The sequence below is a fragment of the Osmia bicornis genome, chromosome 5 (assembly GCF_907164935.1).
Source record: "Osmia bicornis bicornis chromosome 5, iOsmBic2.1, whole genome shotgun sequence".
Taxonomy (NCBI): domain Eukaryota; kingdom Metazoa; phylum Arthropoda; class Insecta; order Hymenoptera; family Megachilidae; genus Osmia; species Osmia bicornis.
Window position 1 is genome coordinate 8933481 of NC_060220.1, and position 23572 is coordinate 8957052.

The 23572-nt window shown below is 39.5% G+C and overlaps 3 protein-coding genes across 4 annotated transcripts; 1 reads left to right on the forward strand and 2 right to left on the reverse strand.

Annotated features, from left to right (window-relative positions):
* Window positions 1-1704: 1704 nt before the first annotated feature.
* Window positions 1705-22334, forward strand: LOC114872306 (fez family zinc finger protein erm-like). Of its 2 annotated transcripts, XM_046285830.1 has the most exons (6): window positions 1705-2652; window positions 4625-5839; window positions 5903-6397; window positions 6610-13192; window positions 21627-21812; window positions 21994-22334. In XM_046285830.1, the coding sequence occupies exons 1-3, from the start codon at window positions 2487-2489 to the stop codon at window positions 6340-6342; spliced, it is 1821 nt and encodes a 606-aa protein (XP_046141786.1). In that variant the 5' UTR covers window positions 1705-2486; the 3' UTR covers window positions 6343-6397; window positions 6610-13192; window positions 21627-21812; window positions 21994-22334. The 2 variants fall into 2 exon arrangements, 1 of the variants encoding a protein (XP_046141786.1); XR_003788748.2 differs by lacking the exons at window positions 1705-2652; window positions 4625-5839; window positions 5903-6397; window positions 6610-13192 and adding an exon at window positions 19481-19568.
* On the reverse strand, window positions 14688-18796 carry LOC114872303 (AFG3-like protein 2). The gene is made up of 13 exons (XM_029179387.2): window positions 18587-18796; window positions 18348-18468; window positions 17958-18270; window positions 17770-17863; window positions 17533-17698; window positions 17327-17453; window positions 16879-16997; window positions 16525-16800; window positions 16212-16439; window positions 15918-16144; window positions 15667-15843; window positions 15356-15574; window positions 14688-15277 (listed from the first exon to the last, which is right to left on the reverse strand). Exons 1-13 carry the CDS (start codon window positions 18668-18670, stop codon window positions 15014-15016), a joined length of 2415 nt encoding a protein of 804 aa, XP_029035220.1. The 5' UTR covers window positions 18671-18796; the 3' UTR covers window positions 14688-15013.
* LOC114872311 (protein abrupt-like) lies at window positions 19120-21628 on the reverse strand. Its single transcript, XM_029179402.1, has 7 exons — window positions 21404-21628; window positions 20920-21096; window positions 20434-20848; window positions 20131-20324; window positions 19701-20030; window positions 19486-19614; window positions 19120-19423 (listed from the first exon to the last, which is right to left on the reverse strand). The coding sequence occupies exons 1-7, from the start codon at window positions 21596-21598 to the stop codon at window positions 19349-19351; spliced, it is 1515 nt and encodes a 504-aa protein (XP_029035235.1). The 5' UTR covers window positions 21599-21628; the 3' UTR covers window positions 19120-19348.
* Window positions 22335-23572: the final 1238 nt, after the last annotated feature.

Genomic DNA, 23572 nt, shown 5'->3' on the forward strand with positions numbered 1-23572 from the left:
CGTAATCCGCGGACACGAGTCTGGAAAGCTCGCACGACCACGCGCCTCGTCTGCACGAAACCAGCACTCTACTCCACGTCCAGCCCTCGTGCCAATACGATTCCTCCTCGTCGTTCTTTGTTGCGTGCCGTTGCTTCGAATCGTCGTGGTCGTCGTGGTTACGCTTCGTCGTATCGTGCGCGTCCGTATACCCTGCGACCATTTCGCAGAAAAGCAGTTTTCTTATCGAAGCTTGTGCGGTGAACGAAGAAATAACTCTGTGCTGTTGAACCAAGGGAAGAAGAAGAAGAAGAGTGAAAAAACGAAGGGAAAAATCTAGGAAACAGAAAAGCGTACGTGGCTCGTCGACCCCGAAGCTCGGATGATCCGAACAGGCCGCACGAGGGCAGAGTTGTAGCTTCACGCGGTTCTCCGCGATCCTCTTTTTCCCGGTGCTTCCCGTCGAGACCGGGGTGAAAAAAGCACGGACAGAGGGTGAAGAAAAGGCTTGCTTCGTTCGCGAGACGCAGCAAGACGCAGAGGGGAGAGGGGACCACTTACCTAGAGGGAGGTTATCGACTACACACGTAAGGCGACAGCGCACACGTACGGATACACAAACATCGCGGACCTGTTGTCCAACTTGTTGCTCGTCCCTGCAAAAGGCACACCCGCCTGCCTCGACGACGCACAGCCAGTTTTCGAAAAAGAACCAACCCGAGCTAGACAGCCAGCTAAATATCAAGCTAACGTCGATCGGATCCGACGAGCCTGGCAGAGCAGCCTGCCACGCTCAACCCATCAGCTACCTCGCTTTCCCTCGCCGGGCAGCCTGATAAATCAATCCCAAGCTGACCCCAAAAGTCCACCCTTAACTGGATAATTATCTTCTTTGCTCCCAACAGACGAGGGACGAGGATAAAGCTCAACAAGTGTTTGCTTTGATTTTCTATCGCTCAAAAGTTTGCTTCGAGGAAGGGAGGCGGCGTGGTTCGCCAGTGTTCGCCAGGGATATCCGTCGTTCTCGAAATCGGCGAGATGAGGGTATCGTCGCGAGTACGGACACGCCCGACCACCACGGTACCGAAGAAGCCGAGTGTTGCCGGCAGAATGGAACGCTGCTCGGACCAGCCGGGAGAGTAGACGCTTTTAAAAAAAATTTTAAAAAATTTTTAAAATATGTTCACGAGAGACACGAGACTAAAATATTTCACGAACCAAAGAAAATACGATACCTGTATAATGTACGAGTGAATTACCGAACTGGTGGGGGTCTTGACAAAGAAAACTCGTGGCGTCGACTAAATATATTATACACAGATGTAGGTGTAGGGATTGTTTAGATTCCGTAGTGATAAAGGATGAACGTAACGATCGGTAGATACGATCGGTACGAAGGCGTGAGGAAACGGAAAACAGGGCCGAAGTTAGATGATTAAGAGGGATTAAACGGGATCGATCGAACCGTGTACCCGAGCACCACGTAATCTTCCAGCCGTGAATACAACGAAAGCAATACTACAAACAAGGTAAAGCAACAAAGAAGAAACGAAGAAGAAGAAGAAGAAGAAGAAGAAAAAAAAATAAAAGAGAAGCTAAAGGCAAGCGGCACTCTGTTCGCGCCGTACAACTCCGAGTCACCTTTTCGACGAGCCAATATATTTACTGGACATCCTCGTTCAAGAAAGTTTCACCCAAGCCGCTTGGACTCGATGAGTTTCGACTGACACTCGCTTCGCCGAAAGATATTTTAATATAAAACGTATACACCTGTATCTATAGATATATATAGAGAGAGGCACACACACACACGCGCGTGACGCGTGTCTATAGAAAAGGCATATAAGATAGACGTATAGATACGGAGCTGTTTTGTAAGCGATCGTGCAACGACATCTAGAATTAAAATAACCGCCCCCTCAATCGCGCCGCGATAACCTCTGATCGGAATCGACGTTTCCGCTAGAGCTGCTCTTCGCCGGACTCACCGGACGGAAGTGGCGCATAACCTGAATCGATGCGACATCAACAGCGTTGAACGAGGATTGTTCTTCCGAAGAGATCCACCCGCGAGAGAGGACCAAACGAAAAATTCAATCGCGTTTTGGTTAATCGTCTAAGGGAGACCCGAGGAGGAGGAGGAGGATGCAGTGAACCATGAGGAACAACTACTTAGGTTGAAAGAAATTCGTCAGAGAATCGAATCGCATCTCCGGTTCCTGGTGGCCTCCACGGAGACCACCAGGACGATATTTTACATCGACCAAAAGGACCGTCGTCTGTTCTCCAACGTACCTCGAAGGATCCTCTTCGATCAGTGAAGCTGGGACGATAAATAATTCAGAAATAGGAAACTTGTGTCGAGACTTGATGCGCCACTCGGTGTTTCGTAAACCGTCTACACCGAAGAGCCGTAAAATCGCGCGGACGTTGAAGCAGCTCGGTTATCCGCGAGCTTTTCGCTAAATTTTTTTGATCGAAGATAAGAGAAGAAAGAGGAGGGCAAGATGCCGCGCTGTTACATGGTGAAGAAGGCCCTGTGCAACAAGTACATAAGCAGCGTTGCCAGAGGATTCGAAAGCTGGGGTCGTGGAAGGAGCCCGCCATCGCCAACCACCATGCAGATACCAGTCTCGCCCATAGAAGGCAGCGTTGCACCCCCTGTTGCTCAAGGTACGACCGCTCTTATGATTATAACCCCTCTTACCGTAATTAAATCAGCTACTCCGGTGGTCCATGATGGACAGGTTTATAATATCATTATACACGCATTTATGGTACCCTTTGAATATTATTTCATCGTTTAAATGGTACAAAATGGTGTGGTATTTATACGGACCAAAAGCGCGGACCTTAAAGAGATCCGACCTCCAGTGCTGCTTACATAGCAAAGAAAAATCGGAAAGATATCTAACTATTAGTCTTACCGAGCAAATAATAATGATCAATATTTTAGCCGCAGCTATTACGTTCAATTAATGCGAATGTTGCTATTTGTTCGGAATGTCCGTGGTATTGATTCACCCTCTAGCCATATATCGTTCGTCCCGTGTCGGCGCGCTGCAGGAGCGAGCGTTTCGTCGCAGCAAAGAAAAACCAACGAAAAATCGTCTGCACCCGTTGCTCGAAAATATTTCATAAATCTCGAATAATTTATAACGAAAATTGAATTCTTTAGTTTAATACGAGGTCAGAATTAAAACAGAGTACCGCGTCGTTATTAACGAACAATCCTCGCTAATTAACTGAGATATAATTTAAAAAGCGCACGATCGTGAATACAATTTTTTTCAAAATGAAACTCGCAAAGAGAAATACGATGGTGCTTAAAGAAAAACGTAAACGGGGAGGCGCGAAACGTGGCGGAGGTGGCAATTTCTAGGTACGTTGGTGCAATTCGCGGTAAACGCATTACTCGTCGCGGGGCAAAGCTACATTAATTGTCTGAATTGTCGTTGCCGGTGGCGGCGTTTCAAGCGACGGCCCCGTTTTGTAAGGCTCGGTTTATGCCTCGTGTTCGTAATCGAGTGAATGAGAAAGTGTCATGCGAAACTTGTGCCGGAGACGTTAATGGAGCTACAAAGACCGCACTTAAGACTCGTTACAATGCCTGCACACGGCTGCGCCAGCTTTCTAGTCGAACCAGGCCAATCGAAAGCAAATTAGCAACAAAAGTAAATCTCTAATTAGGAGGAGAATAATTTTACAATAATTTTTTACATTTTCTTTAATCAATTTTAAATTCAACAATGAAAGTCATCCGGTGACTAAACGCAGGTGAATAACAACGGAACAACTGGGTGCACTTTGAAAAGACTAAAAGAGCTGGTGGTCCTCTGGCAGAAGCGGTGCTTGCTCGAACGAAACGCGCAGTTTCATAACCGAGTTATCGTGAAATTTTATATCCGCTCGGTCGTACACTTTCCTTAGCCATCCACTCATCCCCTTTGACCTCCTTTCCAACATGCTTGCCGTCATAATCCCCCCCGCCCCATGCCGTCGTGCCCGCGCCACTTCAACCACCAGCTTCGACACCGTTCACTGCCACGTCTACAACACCAGCTAGAGTTCCTCGTCTTTCGTGTTCGCTCGTTAAATCTCGATTAAAAAGTCAAATTAAGAAATCGAGTTACACGCTACTCGTCAGGTGTCTCGTTAATATCGCATTGTCGCGAACGAAGGGGAGAAAGAAGAAAAAAAAAGAAAAGAAAGAAAAAAGAAGGGGCTGACGATCCTTTTTCGCCCCCTTTTCCTCGACCTTTCTATTACGTTTCTTTTCGAAGAAATAAAAACGGCTCGGTAGCCAGTCTACGCTGGTTGCCGAGTAAAGTTTTCCCGCTACAAACGAAATTCCAGTCGCCGGGTTTATTGAATCTCGCGAACGAGAGGGATTCCTCTCGTTCTCTTCCGAGAACTCGCTCTTTTCGAGCTTAATTGCTACTCCCGAAGCGTTAAGATTGATCGATGCTTCTTGCCGTGTTTCCAACAGTCTCGTGGCTTCGGCAATTATTTTCTTGCATCAGTTTATTTTCTTCTTTCAAGTTCGGAGTACGCCACTAGGGGTCTGCACTTGAGGAGTAGAACTGTGAAAATGATACGGGTATTAAGATTTTAAAGAGAAATCCTTTTTTTTTTACGATTGCAGAGTACCTGAGCGCGCAGTCCCAGGAAACGAGAGCGACGACAGGAAGGAAAACAGCGGAGCAAGAGGTATCCAGGGAGAGGCTAAACGAGCCGAGCAATGGGAACGCGACATCCACGTCGAACGCATCGAGCAATGCCATCATCGTCGCGACGGAAGCTCCAGCGATCGCCGCACGGACAGAGACGACGACGACGACGGTGATTACCTGTACCACAGGTTCCTCCTCAATAATTATCCCAGCAGCAACAGAGTCCATCGGTTCCAGCGTCGAGAATACGACAATGGTGACGTCCGCGTTACCGTTCACCGCACCCAGATCGCCGTCCAGTACAGTCACGGAACAACAGATGAGCGTGCTTCATCATTTACCACCGGGAGAGCCGTCTCCTCCTTCGAGTACAGCGACGCCGTATCATCTGGAAGAAAGCACCAATCATTCGACGTCCGAATCGAGGATAGGGTCCGATTGCAACGTCGTCGTGACCAACTACGCGTCCTCGATGTTCAAAGATCGTTCCGCAGCCGAAACGGAAGCCGCTCATGATCTGTTAGAATTGTCGAGGTCTCTGCCACCCTTGCCACCTCCCAGCGTCGCCATCGGACCACAAAGCGTAATCGAGACTCCCGCGACCGACATCCAAGAGATGACCGTCTACCAACCGGACCAACCGATCTACCAAGTGAACACCATCGACTTAGCCAGCTCCACCGTGTACACCCATCACCAACAACAGCAACCACCCACCGCGAGCATCATCTACGAGCCAAGCGCGACGATCGTTCAGCAAACGGGCAGCGTGTTCATACCTCTGTCGCCGGTGCAGGAGATCCTGCTGACCTACAGCACACCGTCCATCCCGTGCACGCCGATCGTTGCCCAGCAACCGCCGCAACCGCCACCGCTGCAGCAACAGCAGCTTCAACAACACCAGCCCATCGAGACTGCGCCACCGCTCACGCCCCCTACCTCCGAGTGCAGCAGCGACATAGAGAACAACAATCCCAATTCGCAGCCCAGCCAAAAGGACAAGGAGGTACAGACGGTGACCGAGCAGACGGAAGTAAAACCGGCCAGTTATACCTATGACACTCTACTGGTGGCCGATGGAAGGTCGAAGAACAAGAAGATCGCGCCCAGTCAGAAGAACCAGGAGACCGAACCCATCGAGACACCGGAGACGTCCAAGATCGGTCGCTACGTCTGTTGCGAGTGTGGTACGTGTTCGGGTTACGTATTGTAATTTGTCAAATTCACTGTGAAAATTCACCTTTTTCCAGGTAAACAATACGCAACATCCTCGAACCTGTCGCGGCACAAGCAAACCCATCGCAGCATCGACTCCCAGTCGGCGAAGAAGTGCATCCACTGTGGCAAGGCGTACGTGAGCATGCCCGCCCTGGCGATGCACGTGTTGACACACAAGTTGACGCACAGTTGCGGCGTCTGCGGCAAGATGTTCTCCAGGCCTTGGTTACTGCAAGGTCATCTCAGAAGTCACACCGGGGAGAAGCCATACGGTTGCGCCCACTGCGGCAAGGCGTTCGCCGATCGGTCCAACCTGCGCGCCCACATGCAGACCCACTCGGCCGATAAGAACTACGAATGTCACAAGTGTCACAAGTCGTTCGCGCTCAAGTCCTACCTGAACAAACACCTGGAATCGGCATGCCAGAGGGAGAACGACGAGAGCAGCAACGACGTCGATACGCCCCAGTAACCGTGTTCCTTTTCGATGGACGCTTGTCGACGCTGGGGTCTTTGATCTTCATCCGGTGAGTCGGTGGATACCTCGACGAAGATATTTTAATTTTGATTTTAGTTTGCGTTCTTTTCGCCGCGACTGTACCTCTTGGGTATAGTTGACCCCTGAGATATAACATGGTCTTAAAATTTTAGATATGAATAGTTAATTTTATATTTTCTTTTACTTTCTTTTTTACTAGTTATTCAAGGACTGATTCATGTACCAACTTTTCTCTTTCAGTCAGGTTCGCGTGAAAGAAGCGTAAAACCTTCCTGGACGATGGGTCAATTCGATAACTTCAGCGACGACGGTGGAATTCCTTGCTTCAACTTCCTCGAAAACTTTTCGAGAGCATCGAAGTTCAGAACTACACACGAGGAGGAAGGTCCGTGAAGCGAGGCAATCGAGCGTTTCTTGTCGTCATCGTTGATGCCACAGGTGATCTTTCGCCTTTCGAACAGAAATCTTCATCGTCGTACGGCATCCGACGCGATCTGGATATGGGTAAGCGAACGATGGTTCATTAAATTCACGGTCCATGTGAAAAAAAAAAGAAACGGTTCGTTAGAAACGACTGGGAATTTCATCCCCTTGGATTTTATAATCAGAGAAAGGAAGAAGATCCGAAGGGGTTAAAATTCCAAAGAAAGAGGAGAAAGTGTTTTGAACGTACATACAGGGATACTGTTTAAGGCTACGCTTAAAAGGAACGGCGATTTTCTTGGCATCGATCGCGGACACGATGCGATTCAAACGGCATTCCTCTTGTCCCTCCGCACTCAACGGAAATCCGTTCACCGTCTGGTAATCGATATTCGAAACTCGAGGGAAACGAAACGAAACGGCAATCGTTCGTTCCTAATGCTTGCTCGCGATTAAGAATCGACGAGGCTTTTTCGGTAAATGCGGCTACAGCCGAATTGATGCAATACTATCGAGGGACCATCAATTTGTGAGTAAAATTCATTTCGATACGACGATCGGGTCGAGAATCAAAGAGCTTTTTCGAGGATAGACATAAACAGCTTCGGATTCTCAAGCTTTTATCGTTAACTACTTTATCCTCTTCGATACTCGAAACTTTGGACAAACTTGGCCACGATCATCCTTTTATCTTGTCTTCTTCGTTTTATAAGAAACCTGTGTCTATTCTCTTTACCTGGAACAGCAAACACTTTGTACTTTATTCGATTAGTTGATTTAAGATATTTTATTTGATCGTTTACCTGGATTTTAGGATAAACAGCGTACCTGAATTTCGTTAGATAAAGGTAAAAATGCTACTTAAATGTTTCGTTCTAATATTCTGTATGGAAAATGGCCGATTCGTGGTGGACGGTTAGGCGAAAACTTTTCTCCCAAATTAGAAATTTCCTCGAGACGTCTGGGAAGCGTCGTTTTTCCGAAAGTTCTATCGACGCCGTCGGCGTACAATGCAGGTAGAGAGGGGCAGAGGGCACACGTCGAAGGTTTTCATCAACATTTCACGTGAACTGGACCACCTGTTGAATGCAGGAATGACCATTCGGTGGCAAAAGGGTCGCTCGTTCTGCTTCCCTGAATTATAGAACGTCCTCCTGTAATTTCCTCATTGTTAAATACGCGAACTGAATCGCGATTCCGTCGCTTTCAATCGTCGAATGTAAACGTTAGACCATCTTCGTTCCGATGATTTCTAGTCCATATGCTCTTTCAATCGCTATCCTAGTCGTAACGCGTTATTTCCTTCTAGTCTATTTAATCTACTCGTTTAATTATATCCAAAGTACTTGAAGACTCCAAATTGTCCATGTGATATTAATTTAGTATTTCCTCGTCGAGTAAGGCACGACTTGAAAAACAGAAGGAACAAGAGGAATGCCGAGCAATGAAATAAAATAAAATAAAATTGTCTGGTCAATGGAAAACCAAAGAGAAAAATAAACTGAGGAAGAGGAGAAGAAGAAGAAGATGAAGAGACTTACCCTCTAGTCAGCGAGCTACGCTTGAAATGTATCGTTTTATCTTAGGTTGCCCTACGATAAGGGGGCAGGCGTATATAGTCAGGGTGGAAATTTTCATTTCGTTCGTCCGTGTGTTGCTTTCATCGTGAAAAACCGCGTTTTTTATATCACGTAGAGATATTTTGGTACGAGACATTTTCAGCGATTAGAGACGAAATAGGGTTGACGAATGAATTGCGTGTAAATCGGTTTATTCGCGTAGAGTAATTTAAAGGACGCGAACCGGAGAGCTTTAGCGGTGTTTAAGTTGTAAAATGCATAGATCAACCCGCGAGTGATTCAGAAGATATATTAAACAGGCTATCGTTCTGAATCACCTGCGCGTTGCTTAATAAATAAGTTTTAAAGTCAGAAATAGACTTGCCTAACGCTTTCTAATAAGACTTAGATTATTAAACCTCGTGGCTGTTGACTTGTACATAAATCCCGTTATTTTTTCACGTTCTTATTAAATGATTTAGCATTTAAGCGTAAGGTTCCTAGTCATGGCGATCGTTACATTTATATTTTTTCGTGATCGTTTTCATTCGTACGAGTTAAGCGAGTCTGGTTCTGACTGAGCTCTAATGAAAAAAAAAATGAAGAAAAAGGGAACAGCGTTATCCTGATATCGTTCTGTGCGTTCGTTTCTACGGGACATTAGCAGTATTTCTTGTCCTGATTCGTTGAAACAAGAATCGATCTGGTTAAAGTAGGTCGTACGCAATTTCGTCGCACCCTTTAACGAATTATTATTATCCACAGTTAAAAAAAAAAAAGAAACAGTCTCGTCTTCACGCTGTATTACGATACTCGACAGTCAATCGAATCTCTAATTAATTAGAGTTAACCTCGTAACGATAGTCAATAATAAAAACAAAGGATAATGAACTGTAACGTTATCTCGAGGCGAATCGTTCCGCGTTGCGGCAACGAACCGCGGTGCAGGGAAACTTTTTAATCATCGTCGACATAGATTTTCAACTTCATCAATTATCACAGAAGCGGATAATTCTCTCTAGAGCTCTTGCTCCGTCGCTCGACGGAGGAGATCGAAAATTCACCTCCTCTCTTAGTACGTTAAATTTTACTCTATTTCGTATATACATATTTTGTTGGTCGCGTGACAGAGTGAAATTTCGACGACGATCGTCGGCTCGCCTCGTACGGCGAAAGGCTTTCGGTTCGTTGCCGTTGTCGACGAACGTTTCGCCGTTTCAAAGATGTTCTCGAAATGAATAGCGCAGCTTCGGGGCTTGCCGACGCGATTTCCTCGACGCTTTTCTCGACAGAGAAAGGACACGATAACGCGTGGAATTCATTGAACGAGCCGGGGGAGAAACGGTATCGCAAGCCGCAGAACTGAACTCGCGAATACAAACTAACGTTAGATCGTCGCCGTAGTGTACTTGAACGCAAACAGAGAAAAAAATACAAAAAAAGAAAAATGAAAAAAGAGGTGGTAATTATTAACGATATTAACGGACAGTCGACACTATTTTTTAGATATTGAAATACGATTTAAGCCAGGACCAAGGACGATCATGCCTCGTACGTTTCTCGGTCCAGAGGAGAGCTTCTTGTGCTTTTGTCCGGGATATGAAACACGCTTCTTTCTATCGGCTGTTGCGCTAACAATTTCCGATCGAACCAATGAGAAATCGTGCACGTGTACGACGATGGTCCGAGCGATGCTTAAAATCTTCAGTCACGAAACAAGAATTGCACTGACCTAGAACAGGGTATTTTAAAAAATTAAATACGCTTAGCGTTTCTTTCGTAGAGGCAAGGTGTCCTCGGATTACCGACAAAAAGATCACAGCAATATACAGGGTATTAAAAAATCCCTAAAAACCTCTACACCGTTGGATAGATCACAAAAAATCGAAGCGAAAAGTTCTGTAGCATTTTTCGATGGGATCAGTAGTTTAGCCACATTTCGTTGTTGAAAATTGAAAATATTGACCAAATTGAGTCTCCACTAGACTCTCGGCGCATGCGTAAGTGCGACGCACAGCGGCGCATGCGTAAGTGCGATGCACAGCCGCGCATGCGTAAGTGCGATGCACAGCGGCGCATGCGTAAGTGCGACGCACAGCGGCGCGGCTCATCAGCGGCACAGGAGGTTAGTTCCCTACTCCGCATGTCATGCCACTTTTCAATTTTTCAATTTTCAACAACGAAACGTGGCTAAACTAGTGATCCCATCGAAAAATGGTAGAGAACTTTTCGCTTCGATTTCTCGTGATCTATCCAACGGTGTAGAGGTCTTCAGGGAATTTTTTAACACCCTATAAATGTAAAAGCTTATCCTTAATTTGAGAACACCCTGTGTTGTATGGTTCGAGGTAACTCGACTGTTTGCAACAGGTCAGCTTAATTAATTTATATAATCCAAAGGAAATCTATCTTGTTAAGCTAAAGCACACTCTTGTTACTTAAACGCCTTATCACGGGTAATTGATCTATATTCGTGACAATTTTTTTTTTAACGCCAGACACCGTATCGTTTCGTTTTCATTTATTTCCTTCTTTCCTTTACATCATAGCTAATTGCCCGGAGTTGCGTCGTACTCGTTACCGTCACGAAGCCTCGCTTAACAGAATTTTCTAGTAGATAAAAAGCAACCGACCCTTCCCAAGCACGATTAAACGGTACCGTTGATATAATGAAAGGATACTTATTGCCCCGTAGATGTAAAGTTTGCCCGATGGATAAGTACATTAATGAAAAACGAGAAGAGATTCTTTTCATAGTTCTATCGTGGCGAAAGGCTGATATTATCGTTTCGACGCGTCGCTTAATTAAATATTAAAAGATTCTACAGAGGACCAAAGTACTTAAAACATAAACTGTACGCCGAAACCGTGGCGCTCTTAAAACAGCGTTAAATGTAATTGATATCGCTTTCGTGCTGATACACGTTGTCGATATACAACGGAAATCGATGGAAAAAGTGAAACAGGGAAAGATCAAACGAGAAATAAGCACAGAGCTTGCTGTTAACACGGTTAAAAAAAAAGAGAACAACGAAAAACAACGTGACAAAAATTATTGTCCGTGTACATGTAACTTAATTAATTAATTAATTTCCTAGGGGACAGGCGCACGATATGCTATGTGTATATGTGTATGTACCATGTATGTTAGTCGAACATGTTCTACGCAGAAACATTTTCGCGGCAACGATTGCCTCTGATTAATTTCAAAACGTTGCCGCACCAGTCGCCTGGAAAACGAGAAAATGAATGATTTAATCCGTCTAGCTCGTACAATTGTTCATTTCCTTTAGTACTTTCGAGATTGAAATCGTAATTTAATGCTTACACTGTATACACGTATTTAACCTTCCTTATGCCTCGAGAGTCTTTACCATAGATTGATACCGTTTCACGGATCTTGCGATTATTATCGATCAGACTTCCGCTTCGTTTTCAAGGTTTTCTAAATCTGTAGGTTAGAACGACGTTATTCGTTGCGAGGCAGGGGAACGTGAAAAATAAATTATCCATTGCACGTTGAACGGGTAATTTGCGGGCCACGGATAAGAAATAGGTTAACCTTTAATAAATGCAATTATGAAATTAATTAGAGCGCGATCCGAGCTCACCTCCGTATACACGATAATTTAGAATTTCGCTCGAGTTTCATGCAGAGTCGATAAGTACGAAAACTGCACGTAAACTAATGCCGTCGGAATCGTTTCACATTCACATACGCGCGCGCACGCTGAACCAGCGGAACGAGCTGAAAAATGTAAAAAAAAAAAGAAAAACAATAAACCAGGAGAGAAGCAGGCATGATCATCAGTAAACCTGGCTTTTGTGAAAAGGACAAAAAAAAATGAGGAAAAAGAGGAAAAGATGACAAAAAAAAAGGGAAAAACGTAAAGTAAAGAAAAAACATAGAGTTTAGATTAGTGTGATACAAGGTACGACAAAGCAATAATTTAGTGATTGTATGATATATTTGATTAGTGACTTAGCGAGCTAAGTTTAATGGTAAACTTTCGGAACTTATAAATACCTACTTGATAAATATTATAGTTTTGTAGAAACACTGAGAATATTTGCCACTTGAGAGATGAGAAGAAAAAAAAACGCTGTCTTGGGATCAAAGATATAGCGACAAACGTCGAGAAAGAATTAGTGAAATGTGCAATCTATGGTCGGCTTACATGACCCACGATAATGTTTTTTAACCATTTTCTTAACCTCGAAATTTTCCTCTGTTTCTTTTCAAATTGCGCGTCGACGAGGATTCTGCAACAAATTGAAAAGTAAATGATTTTTATCTTTCAAATTGTTTCTATAAAAAAAATTCAAACCACTATAGCAATCCAAGCGAAACAGTATTTTTACCGATGCGCGAATCGTGTTGGTGCCAAAATGTCATTATGATTCGATGATCGATTGCTTCGAAGAATCACAGAAACTCAATAAATGGAACAATTAAGGTGCTAATCTGCAATACAAAGCGGAATAAGAATTTTAATGATTCGTGAACATTCGCGATCAGAAAAAATGGCGATGTAGGGGAAACAGGAATTCTTAAAATCTTCATTTCGACGATACTAATAATTAATAGTAATATAGAAACAAAATAATACAATTTTTAATTATTATATATTATAGAATTTAGTATATAACTGAGAAATATAAATAATAAGGTAAATGGTAATTCAAATTTTCCCGCGTAAACCTTTACATACGAGTGGTGGGGCGCCACGGATCTATATATACGGGACCTTCTCCCCTGCATCGTCATTCTCTCCGAGGATGCCCATGGGTAAGGGTTGTAACGTAAGGTATCGCTTCTTCTGGGGAAGCCTGATTTGACCGTGAGTGTACCTACTGACGTTATATGTTGTGCGTCACGTGATTTTTGTTTGAAACTGTTTTGATATCGATCGGAAATAACATTTCACTCGTTCCAATTGTACGCCTTTCTTTTGATATTTGAAGAGAGCATTTTTTATAAAATCTTACACGTATGTAAGTATTGCACGAAAAACAAATGTGCAAATATCTTTGCCAATCTTTTCGTAACACAACTTGTGCACGAGAAACAAAAACTAATCCAAACGATTATGGGTTGAGAAATGCTGTTTGGAAACTATTTTTATGCGCGCGCTTTTTAAAACGTGAAACTTTTTTTTTATATTTGAAACTTTTATAATAGTGTAGTTCGTTCCGTTCAATATGCGAACATGTATATAAGATCTATTACATAACTTCTTTAATCCTGAATAAATACGTCTAATTGATTTAAAAAAAAAAAAGAATTACATAAAAGGCGCGTCAAAATAAAAACAAGCAAATTTTTCAATCCGGTACTTTTCTTTGAACGTTCAAACAATATTCCCAAGAGCGTCTCGGCTCATAAAATAAATTTAAAAAAAAAATCCCAAGACTGATAGTGAATATATCGAGATGCATGCACATCCGATTTGTTTAAACCTACGTCTAAACGAGCTCAAAGCTTACCTTATGAAAAATCGTTTTTAAATGTTCTGACTTCACGAATACTGCGTATGTGTGTAAGTTTGTATGAGAGAGATAAAGAGAGAGATAGGAAGAGAAAAAAATTGAACGAAGGTCTACATTATTCATATCCTTCGACGCAACTTACTCTCGTTTTAAATGCATACTTCCGGTGTCTCTTATCCACCGGAAGTTGTTAACCTGCAATTTGTTAGTTATCTTTAATCGATAACTGTTTTGTTGTTGAATGATGTTATTATAATTTAAAATAATTTAGTTTTAGAAAACCCCACGACATAAACGTGTACAGAGATGAAATGTTAAAAATCTTACCGACGAAAAAGACCTTCGTCGTTTTTTTTTTTTTTTTTTTTAAATTTCCATCATAAATATATATGAACCTTTAGTATACAGGAAAGAAAACAAAGTAGAACTGTTTTCGTTTCATTTTTATTAAACGATGTCTAATTTATGCACATTCGTACACGCATTATTTTTAATTGGGCTTCACCAAAGATTTCGCCAAAATAAAACTCAACAATTAGTGATAAAAGGAAACAGTAACGTAACAGGTTATCAATGTACTTACAGTATTTAAGGATAAAAACAATTTAATTGCACTACATTTGTAAACTTTATTAATTATACGTTGCAAAAAAAACTGATGTCATTTGTTGTTGTCATTTATTTTAGTCTTGAAAAAGAAAAAAAAAGAAAAAACAATGTCACGATTTTAACAAAATAATTACTCTTTATACAATTATATCTGAACAATAAAAGTTACATGTCCCTTGTACCCTTATTTTACACTCTGCATAAAATGTTATCGCGCAAAATTTATAAATACAGTACTGCAAAAATTTTAATAGTTTATATTACGTACTTTTATACAACTTGGTTTTCATTATAAAAAAACTCCGTTGATTAATAATCAATAGTTACGGTGGCGATGAGTACAAGCAATACTAAATCGGTGTAAAAAGATAGAGGTTTTTTCCAAAATAGTTGCTAATTTTTTGAATAACTTTTAAGCTTGAACAGCTTATACACATTGTAAATATGATCTATACAATCGATGCAATCGAATGCACACTCATATATTACTACTTATTACAATTATATATTTCAAACTATAATACAAAATACTTAACAAGCTATAATCCATGATAGTATTATAATTATAATCGCTGGTGCGGTTGATTTTGAGAACTGCTATCTGAAACTGCGTCCGACGATGGAGGAACTTCTTTCTCTTCCTTATCAGATTTCTTTGTTTTATTCCATTCCTGTAAACCTTTTGGTAAGCTGGTATCTTCCTCGAACGAACCTGTCCCTTCGACAAACTGTTCGTACGTTGACTTTTCAGGGAACGGTCTAGGTCCAAGCAATTCTATCATGTCATCTCTACTTAAAATTTCTTGTTTCAATAACCGTTCAGCAACCTAAAGAGAATACAAAATATTTCACTTATTCAGTTCAGTATGAAGTAATTATAAATTATATAAATTAACATTCCATACCTTGCTTACGTTGTCCTTGTGTTTTGTAAGTAGTTCACGCGTATGAACATGCGCCCTTTCGATTAACTCACGTACTTCAACGTCGATTAGCTGTGCCGTATGTTCGGAATATGGTTTATCAAATGTCATATCACCCTGTTGTGGCATTTGAAAACTAACATTACCAACTTTTTCGTTCATACCGAACTGAATGACCTGAGCGTATGCACTTTGAGTTACCTGGTAATAAACAAAATCTTTTATATTAGTATAAATGAATTTTTAATAAATATAATAATATCTGAGAAAAGGTTATTTAAATAGAACAGTACTTTCTGTAAATCATCTTGTGCTCCTGTTGTTATGCGACCAAAAAATATCTCTTCTGATACCCGTCCTCCAAGTGCCATACACATTCTATCGAACAACTGTTCTTTTGTATAAAGATACTGTTCGTGTGGTAAATACTGGGCATAACCTAAACCTTTACCGCGAGGAATTATGGAAACCTGTCACAAGTAATATAATGATTCACCTAAATTAAATTAAATAAAGGTTGCTCGCGATGAGTGAGAAATTATACCTTCAACAGTGGATCCGCGTATTGTAGAAACCAACCTGCTACCGCATGCCCAGCCTCGTGATATGCAACTGTTTTTTTCTCCTCAGGTTGCAAAACATTCGTTTTCTTCTCCATGCCTGCAATCACTCTTTCAATGGCCTGTTCAAAATGTTTTATTTGAATGTTATCGTTCAAGTCTCGGGCCGCTATTAAAGCCGCTTCGTTGCATACATTAGCAATATCAGCACCTAAAACAATCTATGTACAAACAACACTTTTTTGAAAAACTTCACTACCTTCAAATCATTCTCATACCGGTGAATCCAGGGGTTAAGGAAGCCATTTTTCTAGCTAACTGATCTTTGTCTACTGTAGTTTTCAAAGGTCCTAAATGTACTTTAAAAATAGATGCTCTTCCCTTAATGTCTGGCGCGGAAACGTAAATTTGTCTATCAAATCTTCCAGGTCGTAATAATGCTTTATCTAAAATATCTATCCTATTAGTTGCCGCTAAAACCACTACGTTGGTAGTCGTATTAAATCCTAAAGAAGAAGAAGAAAGAAAATAATGATTAATTAAATGCTGAATTTAAAACTGATGTTTGATGTCAACTATTATAATAATAACCATCCATTTCTACTAAAAGTTGATTAAGTGTGTTTTCTTGCTCCGAGTGACCACCGAAATTTCGTCCACCTCTTTTTCTTCCAACAGCATCAATTTCATCAATGAACAATATACACGGGGCATGCTTTCGTGCCATTGCGAACATATCACGAACTCTCGATGGACCGACGCCAACAAACATTTCCAGGAATTCGGAACCTGACACACTGATAAAAGGAACGTTCGCTTCACCAGCTGTAGCCTTAGCTAACAGTGTTTTGCCTGTACCAGGTGGACCTATAAAATATATTAATTAACACATCAGGTATACAGTTATATAACATGAAGAAAAATTATATATAGTTATATCATTACCCGTCAACATGGCGCCTTTAGGAATTTTAGCACCAAGTTCAACATACTGTTGTGGATTTTTTAAAAAGTTTACGAATTCCATGATTTCAATTTTTGCTTCTTCACAGCCAGCAACATCCCTAGATTTTCACAATATACAGAGAAACACGGATAATAATTTTATATTAACATAAGTGATAACTGAAAAATTACTCCAATATCCTTAAAGAATGTTGAACAATTGCATACAATCTTTTCCTACTCTCTAAACAGACTACATTGTTCCAATAATTCCCTGTAATTTATATTATAAATTACGTTATTGCTATTTAATTCCTCTTGCTTTATCTTTTCTCATGCCATTCTATGTATTCTAGAAAAAGCCCAGAGTAGAAAAAAATTGTTTACAATTTATGATTAATTACCTGAAATGATATAACATTGATTAACATTATCTTTACCAACTTACTTAAATCGAACACCAATATCTTTAGAATTTATTAATTTTGCAGTTGATTCCATTACTGAACCAAATAGTCCTTTCTTTCCTCTACCAAACTGTGCCATTGACTTTCGGAATAAGAAAAACAGAACCCCTACATTTAAGAAACATTGCGATTAGCGAAAGAAACAAATGAAAAAATGAACATGTATATGTAAATATCGGTAACTTACCCCATATTACTAACTGTGGTAAAAATTTTAAAATGTGACGTAATTCAACTTCATTCTTATAATGTACTGGTAAGTAATTATGTGATTCTATGTTTAGCTCAATTTGTGCACTTTCCAAATTTCTCTCAAACGTCTCAACACTTCCAATATTAAACCACAAAGTATCCTATGAAATATATCAAATAAATTATTGTACAATCAACAAACAGAGAATACACTTTTTAATAACAAACCCACTTTTGCATTCACAGTATGTCCAGGCAATAATTTTACACGAACCCATTGTTTATTAACAACTTCTACTTTACTCACAATTCCTTTGCTTAAACACCTAAATGAAATGAATACAAATTATTTGTATTCATACTATGAAAACCTAATTACTGTACGTATTATATCAAAGGACCATAACATAATTCAATTACTTAGTTATAAATTCTCTCCATGTGATCTCTGTTGCAAGACTTGATACATGTTGCAAATATAAATAAAACACTCCCATTGTTACAAAGCCAAAAATTATCATTTTTTCATTATTCTTATTTTTAAATGGATTATTTCCTCCATCCCATTTATATTCCCATTGAAAATTACGTTTGAAATCATTTCCTAAAGAATTGTCAGATGATTTCTGAGACTGGCGTGCAGATGATGATTCTGACTTAGAAGCTGATTTAGACGATCCTTCTTTAACTTTCTCAGCAACCTTTTCGGTTGTTTTATTGGAATTACTTTCTTCTATAGATAAAAAACATAAATTTTATTACCACTTATTGATATCACTTATGGTAAATTAGTAAGTATGAAATAATAACTTGATTTATAAAACTTTTCAAATCCTTTTGGTGGTTTCAACCATAATCTCCACTGTTTTTGTAACCTTTCAATAGTAGTTGGTTCATTGCCAGTTCTAATCAGTGATAAGTACCTTCTTAACTGGAAAAATGTTTTAACATTTAATACCGATAAACCATATAAAATAATAGTTCAAGAATCGTTATTGGAAGAATTTATCATAATGGATAATACAGGTTATGTTAGGTTATATTTATACCTGAAATATGTTGCCATTTTTGTAAATAGAATTTAAAACGAATCTTTCTAATCTACTTGTTGAAAATAATAGCTGATGTGCCATATTTCTGATATTGTTTAATTATCACGTAATATGATGAAATTTTGTAGTTCCACTTCTTTCTTGCAACAGATTACCGGTCACAAACCACCGTTCCAACAAATATCCCCAGTACCAAACTTTATTTCTCATTACAGCGCACAATATATACTCGTGGACAGTCCTAAAACTACTATTTGTTGGCTAGTTATCTTTTCTCAAATAGAAAACCATATGATATTTTAATACATTATATGCTATTAATTGTAGTATGTAGCACAATAGAAATTACTAGCAAACAAACACCAAGAAACATATTTTTAACATTCTAAGAAAAACTATTTTTGATGTAGTACGTAGTACACGTTTATTGTTGCAACATTCGAATGAATCAGAGACCAGTAAATTATTTCTATTAATTCTATTAATTACATTCATATAAATATAACACATAATACTTATACATTGTTCGTAAAAAAATAATTATAATAAATATTCATTAAATATATGAGTTTGAGAAAATAATGAACATAAAATTAAATCAAGATCATTCTTAGTAATTTCATTGCAATATACAAATATTACGAAATTAGTCTTTATATCTTATCGAGTGTATATATATTATTATAATTCTAAATTAGCATACACATTACTATACAAAAGACAATATTATGTTTTAGATGAATGATCAGAATTTATATGCTAACTCTCAGTCTGCGAATAATTTGAATTTTCTTCAATACTTGTAGCACAAGGAACATATTCTTGTACTGATTCCTGAAAAAAATTGCATCAATTTAAATAATGATTATTAAATTAAATAGATAAAAAGAACGTACGGAATTAACAATAATTTGTCGTCCTTCTTCTAAATTAAGTTCGTCCATATCTTCTGCTGTTAATATTATCACAGAATCCTCAGGTATACTATTTTCATCTATATAAGTTATAGGAATCTCTGATGAAACCTATAATTAGAATTTATTAATAATAACAATATTTAATTATACAAATCCATATGATAAATGGTAAAAATGTTTAAAGCTTTTAATACCTCACAATATGTAAAATCAGAACCTTCCTGCACTTTAGTTTCTGAATTATGTTTAGGATCTATTACTCTTTGCTTTCTTGAATTTAATAATCGTTCCGATTTTTTACCATCTTGTTGAAGACGCCTCCATATAGTTGTTTTAGGAATATGATAAGTCATGGATGCCGCAGCTTGTGACATTTTCCCTCCCTTACACGCGGCGACAGCTTCTTCCAAACGAGACTTTTTTAATTCCTCATTCTCTGTTTTACGTTTTTTCCAAAACGACAGTGGTAATTTCCCCTCGTCCACCAATCGAGCTTTATCTCTGAATAAAGTAGTCTTTGGAATCTAAAATCATAATTTCTAATATTACCTTGGAAACGTTCGAATAATGGCAAAATTGTTTATTACTTCTATTATAGATTAAGAATTTATTAAACCATATTACTTTGAATTCAAGCGCGACTTTTGTTAGATTCTCCCCCCTTTCTAATGCTTTCACTGCCGCTTCTCGTTTGTCAGAACCATAAGACCTTTTCATTTCAGAACGTAATATTTGATAGCCTTCTTTCTGAATCCTTCTCCACAATACAGTTTTTGGGATACTAAACATTTCTGATGCATGCTGTAAACTTGATCCACCTAGGATAGCGATAAAATAAGTTGAATATAACGATACTCTACGCACCCGCCACCAGAGGCATCCACAACACTTACACCTACTTCCTTATTTAAGAATTAAAATACCAACCAATTACTGCATTTATAGCAGCTTTCATACACTCAGCTGGATATTCATTTCTTGACGCATTTAAATGTATACCTAATGCTTTGGCACGCATGTATAACGTTGAACGGGGTATATTGTGCTTAGTAGAAGCTTCTATCAATGTTTGACCTGATTTTAAGTCATTGATTGCAGATTCTAACATATCATCGCTATAATCTCTTTTCGTCGCATCGCGTCTGCGTTTCTTCTTTTTATGCAAAGTGATATTCTCAGTAATCTGTTCCTTTTGTTGATCCTCCAATTCTTCATAACTATGTTGCAACGCATTGATAACATTTTCTTCTGTCTCCTCATTGATTATAGTTGTTGATTCTTCGCTATTATCATTGAAATCTTTTGTGTTTGTTACTAAATCACCTTCATCAAGTCCATCAATCTATAAACATAAATAACAATGTAGAAAAGAATATTTTTATTCAATTTCTTGTCATAATCAATGAAACCAACCTCAATAAGGCCACATATTTTTAAAGAACGTGCAGCATCTAACAAACTACTGATATTCTCAACTGGGACCCTTACTTCACCATGATAAGTAAATTCTACAATAGATTTTATGTCTTGAGCAGATATGTCGCTCAATATTATTGTTGGATGATCTTCATTTACTTGACTTAATATCTCCTACAAATAAAGGATCAATTATTAAGTAAATTGTATATAGTATGATATATATATATGTTTAGCTTTTCTATAAACTACAGCATACATCTTCTGTTATAAGTAGAAAGTTATCTATTATAGAATAAGGTGGATCACACAACAAATAATATTTTTAAATACAGGACAACTACAACTCTTGAAGAGTACGAATAAATGAGTAAAAATATTAACTATTACATTATTAAGTTATTCATGAACATTTGAAAACATGAATTAACATTTTTCATTCAATATTTGTAAGCATACATCGAAAAATACAATTGTTTACTCGAAATAAAGTGCTGCAAGCACAGAGGACTATTCGATGAGCATGAATTCGTTCTCCTGCAGCTGCTAATGTAACATCCACCATGCAATCCTCATCCAAAAGTTGTCTAACTACATCGGATAAATGATTTTGATAATCATTCCATTTGAACCAGTAGCTCTGATTAATTTCATGTTGGTTAATAACCTCGGACATGCCGTTTCAATTTCGTTTCCTTTTTCAGGTTTCAACAACGCGTATACAACAGGAATTTGGAATAGGACTGAATTCTTCCCAACCAAGATGTGATACTTTGCTTTCCAAGACCAAATCTGCAGCAAATTTCAATAGCACGGTGACTACAGATCTATAAACTGAACATGCCTTTGTTTTCGAGGGTCATGATTCAGGGGATCCTAAACACCCCCAGGTGAGTTTATTGTTAGTTCTGCATGTGTAATAGCTGGTATGACAGTCGTGCCGCTTATATCAATCCCTCTTTTACCATACCTTGCATTCGCAACTGAAAAACCATTTTGACTCCCTTTGATTCCATTTTTTTCCAAAATCAGTCCAAATTAGCATAAATTGACAATCTTGTATTTTGAAAGGACCGCCATAATTTCAAAATTCGACACCAGAGCCATCTATTCAAAACTGGCGGAAACTACTGGATGATATACCGACCTAGATTTTTGGGGTCCCAGGCACCCCAGTGCACAGTTAGGGCTATATCTACAGAACACAGTTGGTATGCCAATCCTTCTGTTTCACCAGTCCTTCGTTTACCGCACCTCCCACAGACTATTGCAAACATACAATATTTACTCCCTCTGACTCTATTTTTTATAAATTAATTAAAATAAGTACAAGACCAAAACATTATCAAAATAATTGTAAGACAAACTTGTATTCACTTTATGCTTAGTAAATAAATCATCTTAAAAAGCAACTGACTTATTATTCAATTTACCCAACTTCATTTTCGGGTTATTTATTTGATTTAATTTCTTTCGGGGTTGCGATTTTGTACAAATTTAGTTCCTTTTTCCGAAACCAGATGGCGCTGATTCGACGTCGAGAATTTAGTTCACATTTTTGCCGCTAGAGGGCCAAAATTTTGGCATGATTTAGTTCCTTTTTCCGAAACCAGATGGCGCTGATTCAACGTCGAGAATTTAGTTCACATTTTTGCCGCTGGAGGGCCAAAATTTTGGCATGATTTAGTTCCCTTTTCCGAAACCAGATGGCGCTGATTCGACATCGAGAATTTAGTTCGCATTTTTGCCGCTAGAGGGCCAAAATTTTGGCATGATTTAGTTCCTTTTTCCGAAACCAGATGGCGCTGATTCAACGTCGAGAATTTAGTTCACATTTTTGCCGCTAGAGGGCCAAAATTTTGGCATGATTTAGTTCCTTTTTCCGAAACCAGATGGCGCTGATTCGACATCGAGAATTTAGTTCGCATTTTTGCCGCTGGAGGGCCAAAATTTTGTCATGATTTAGTTCCTTCTTCCGAAACCAGATGGCGTTGTTTTTGGGAAAAATTTAGTTCAAACTTTTCCGCTAGAAATATAATTGATGCATAGATGTAAGGTGTGTAGAGACGTAAAGGATGCAGGAATATAAGGGTTGGAGGGATGTGAGGAATGCTGGAATGTAAGGGATGTTGGGATGTAAGGGATGCAGGGATGTAAGGAATGCTGGGATGTGAGATTATTTTTTTTTTTGTTTTTAACGTGGGGAAATCTTGCATAAGACCCCCCACCATCCCCTGGGGGAGGGCGGCGGGGGAGTGTCAGATTCTTACTGACTAAAACCCCACGGCGACCGACACGGGCGTTAAAGGAGGTTTTCGAGACTCTATGTGTATTACTTCGGAGCTCTCCACGCATGGCACACAGGTGCCCCTCCCGGATGCCTAGCATGTGGCCGACACCGGGGGTCGCACCCGGTGCCGACTCCTCCTCGAGCCGCATGCAAGGGCGTCTGGAGCCCCCACTCCTGACGCCCTTCGCTTTTGATATCGAAAATGTAATAGAACCGCATAAAAGATTGAGCTTCTTTAATATCATGTTTTTAATAATTAAAACTTCGAAGAAAAATTATAATCATTAATATCGAAGCAATCTACTGTTACCGCCAACGCGTGCTAGACTGATGCAGTCTACTAGGACGGAGCAAATGGCA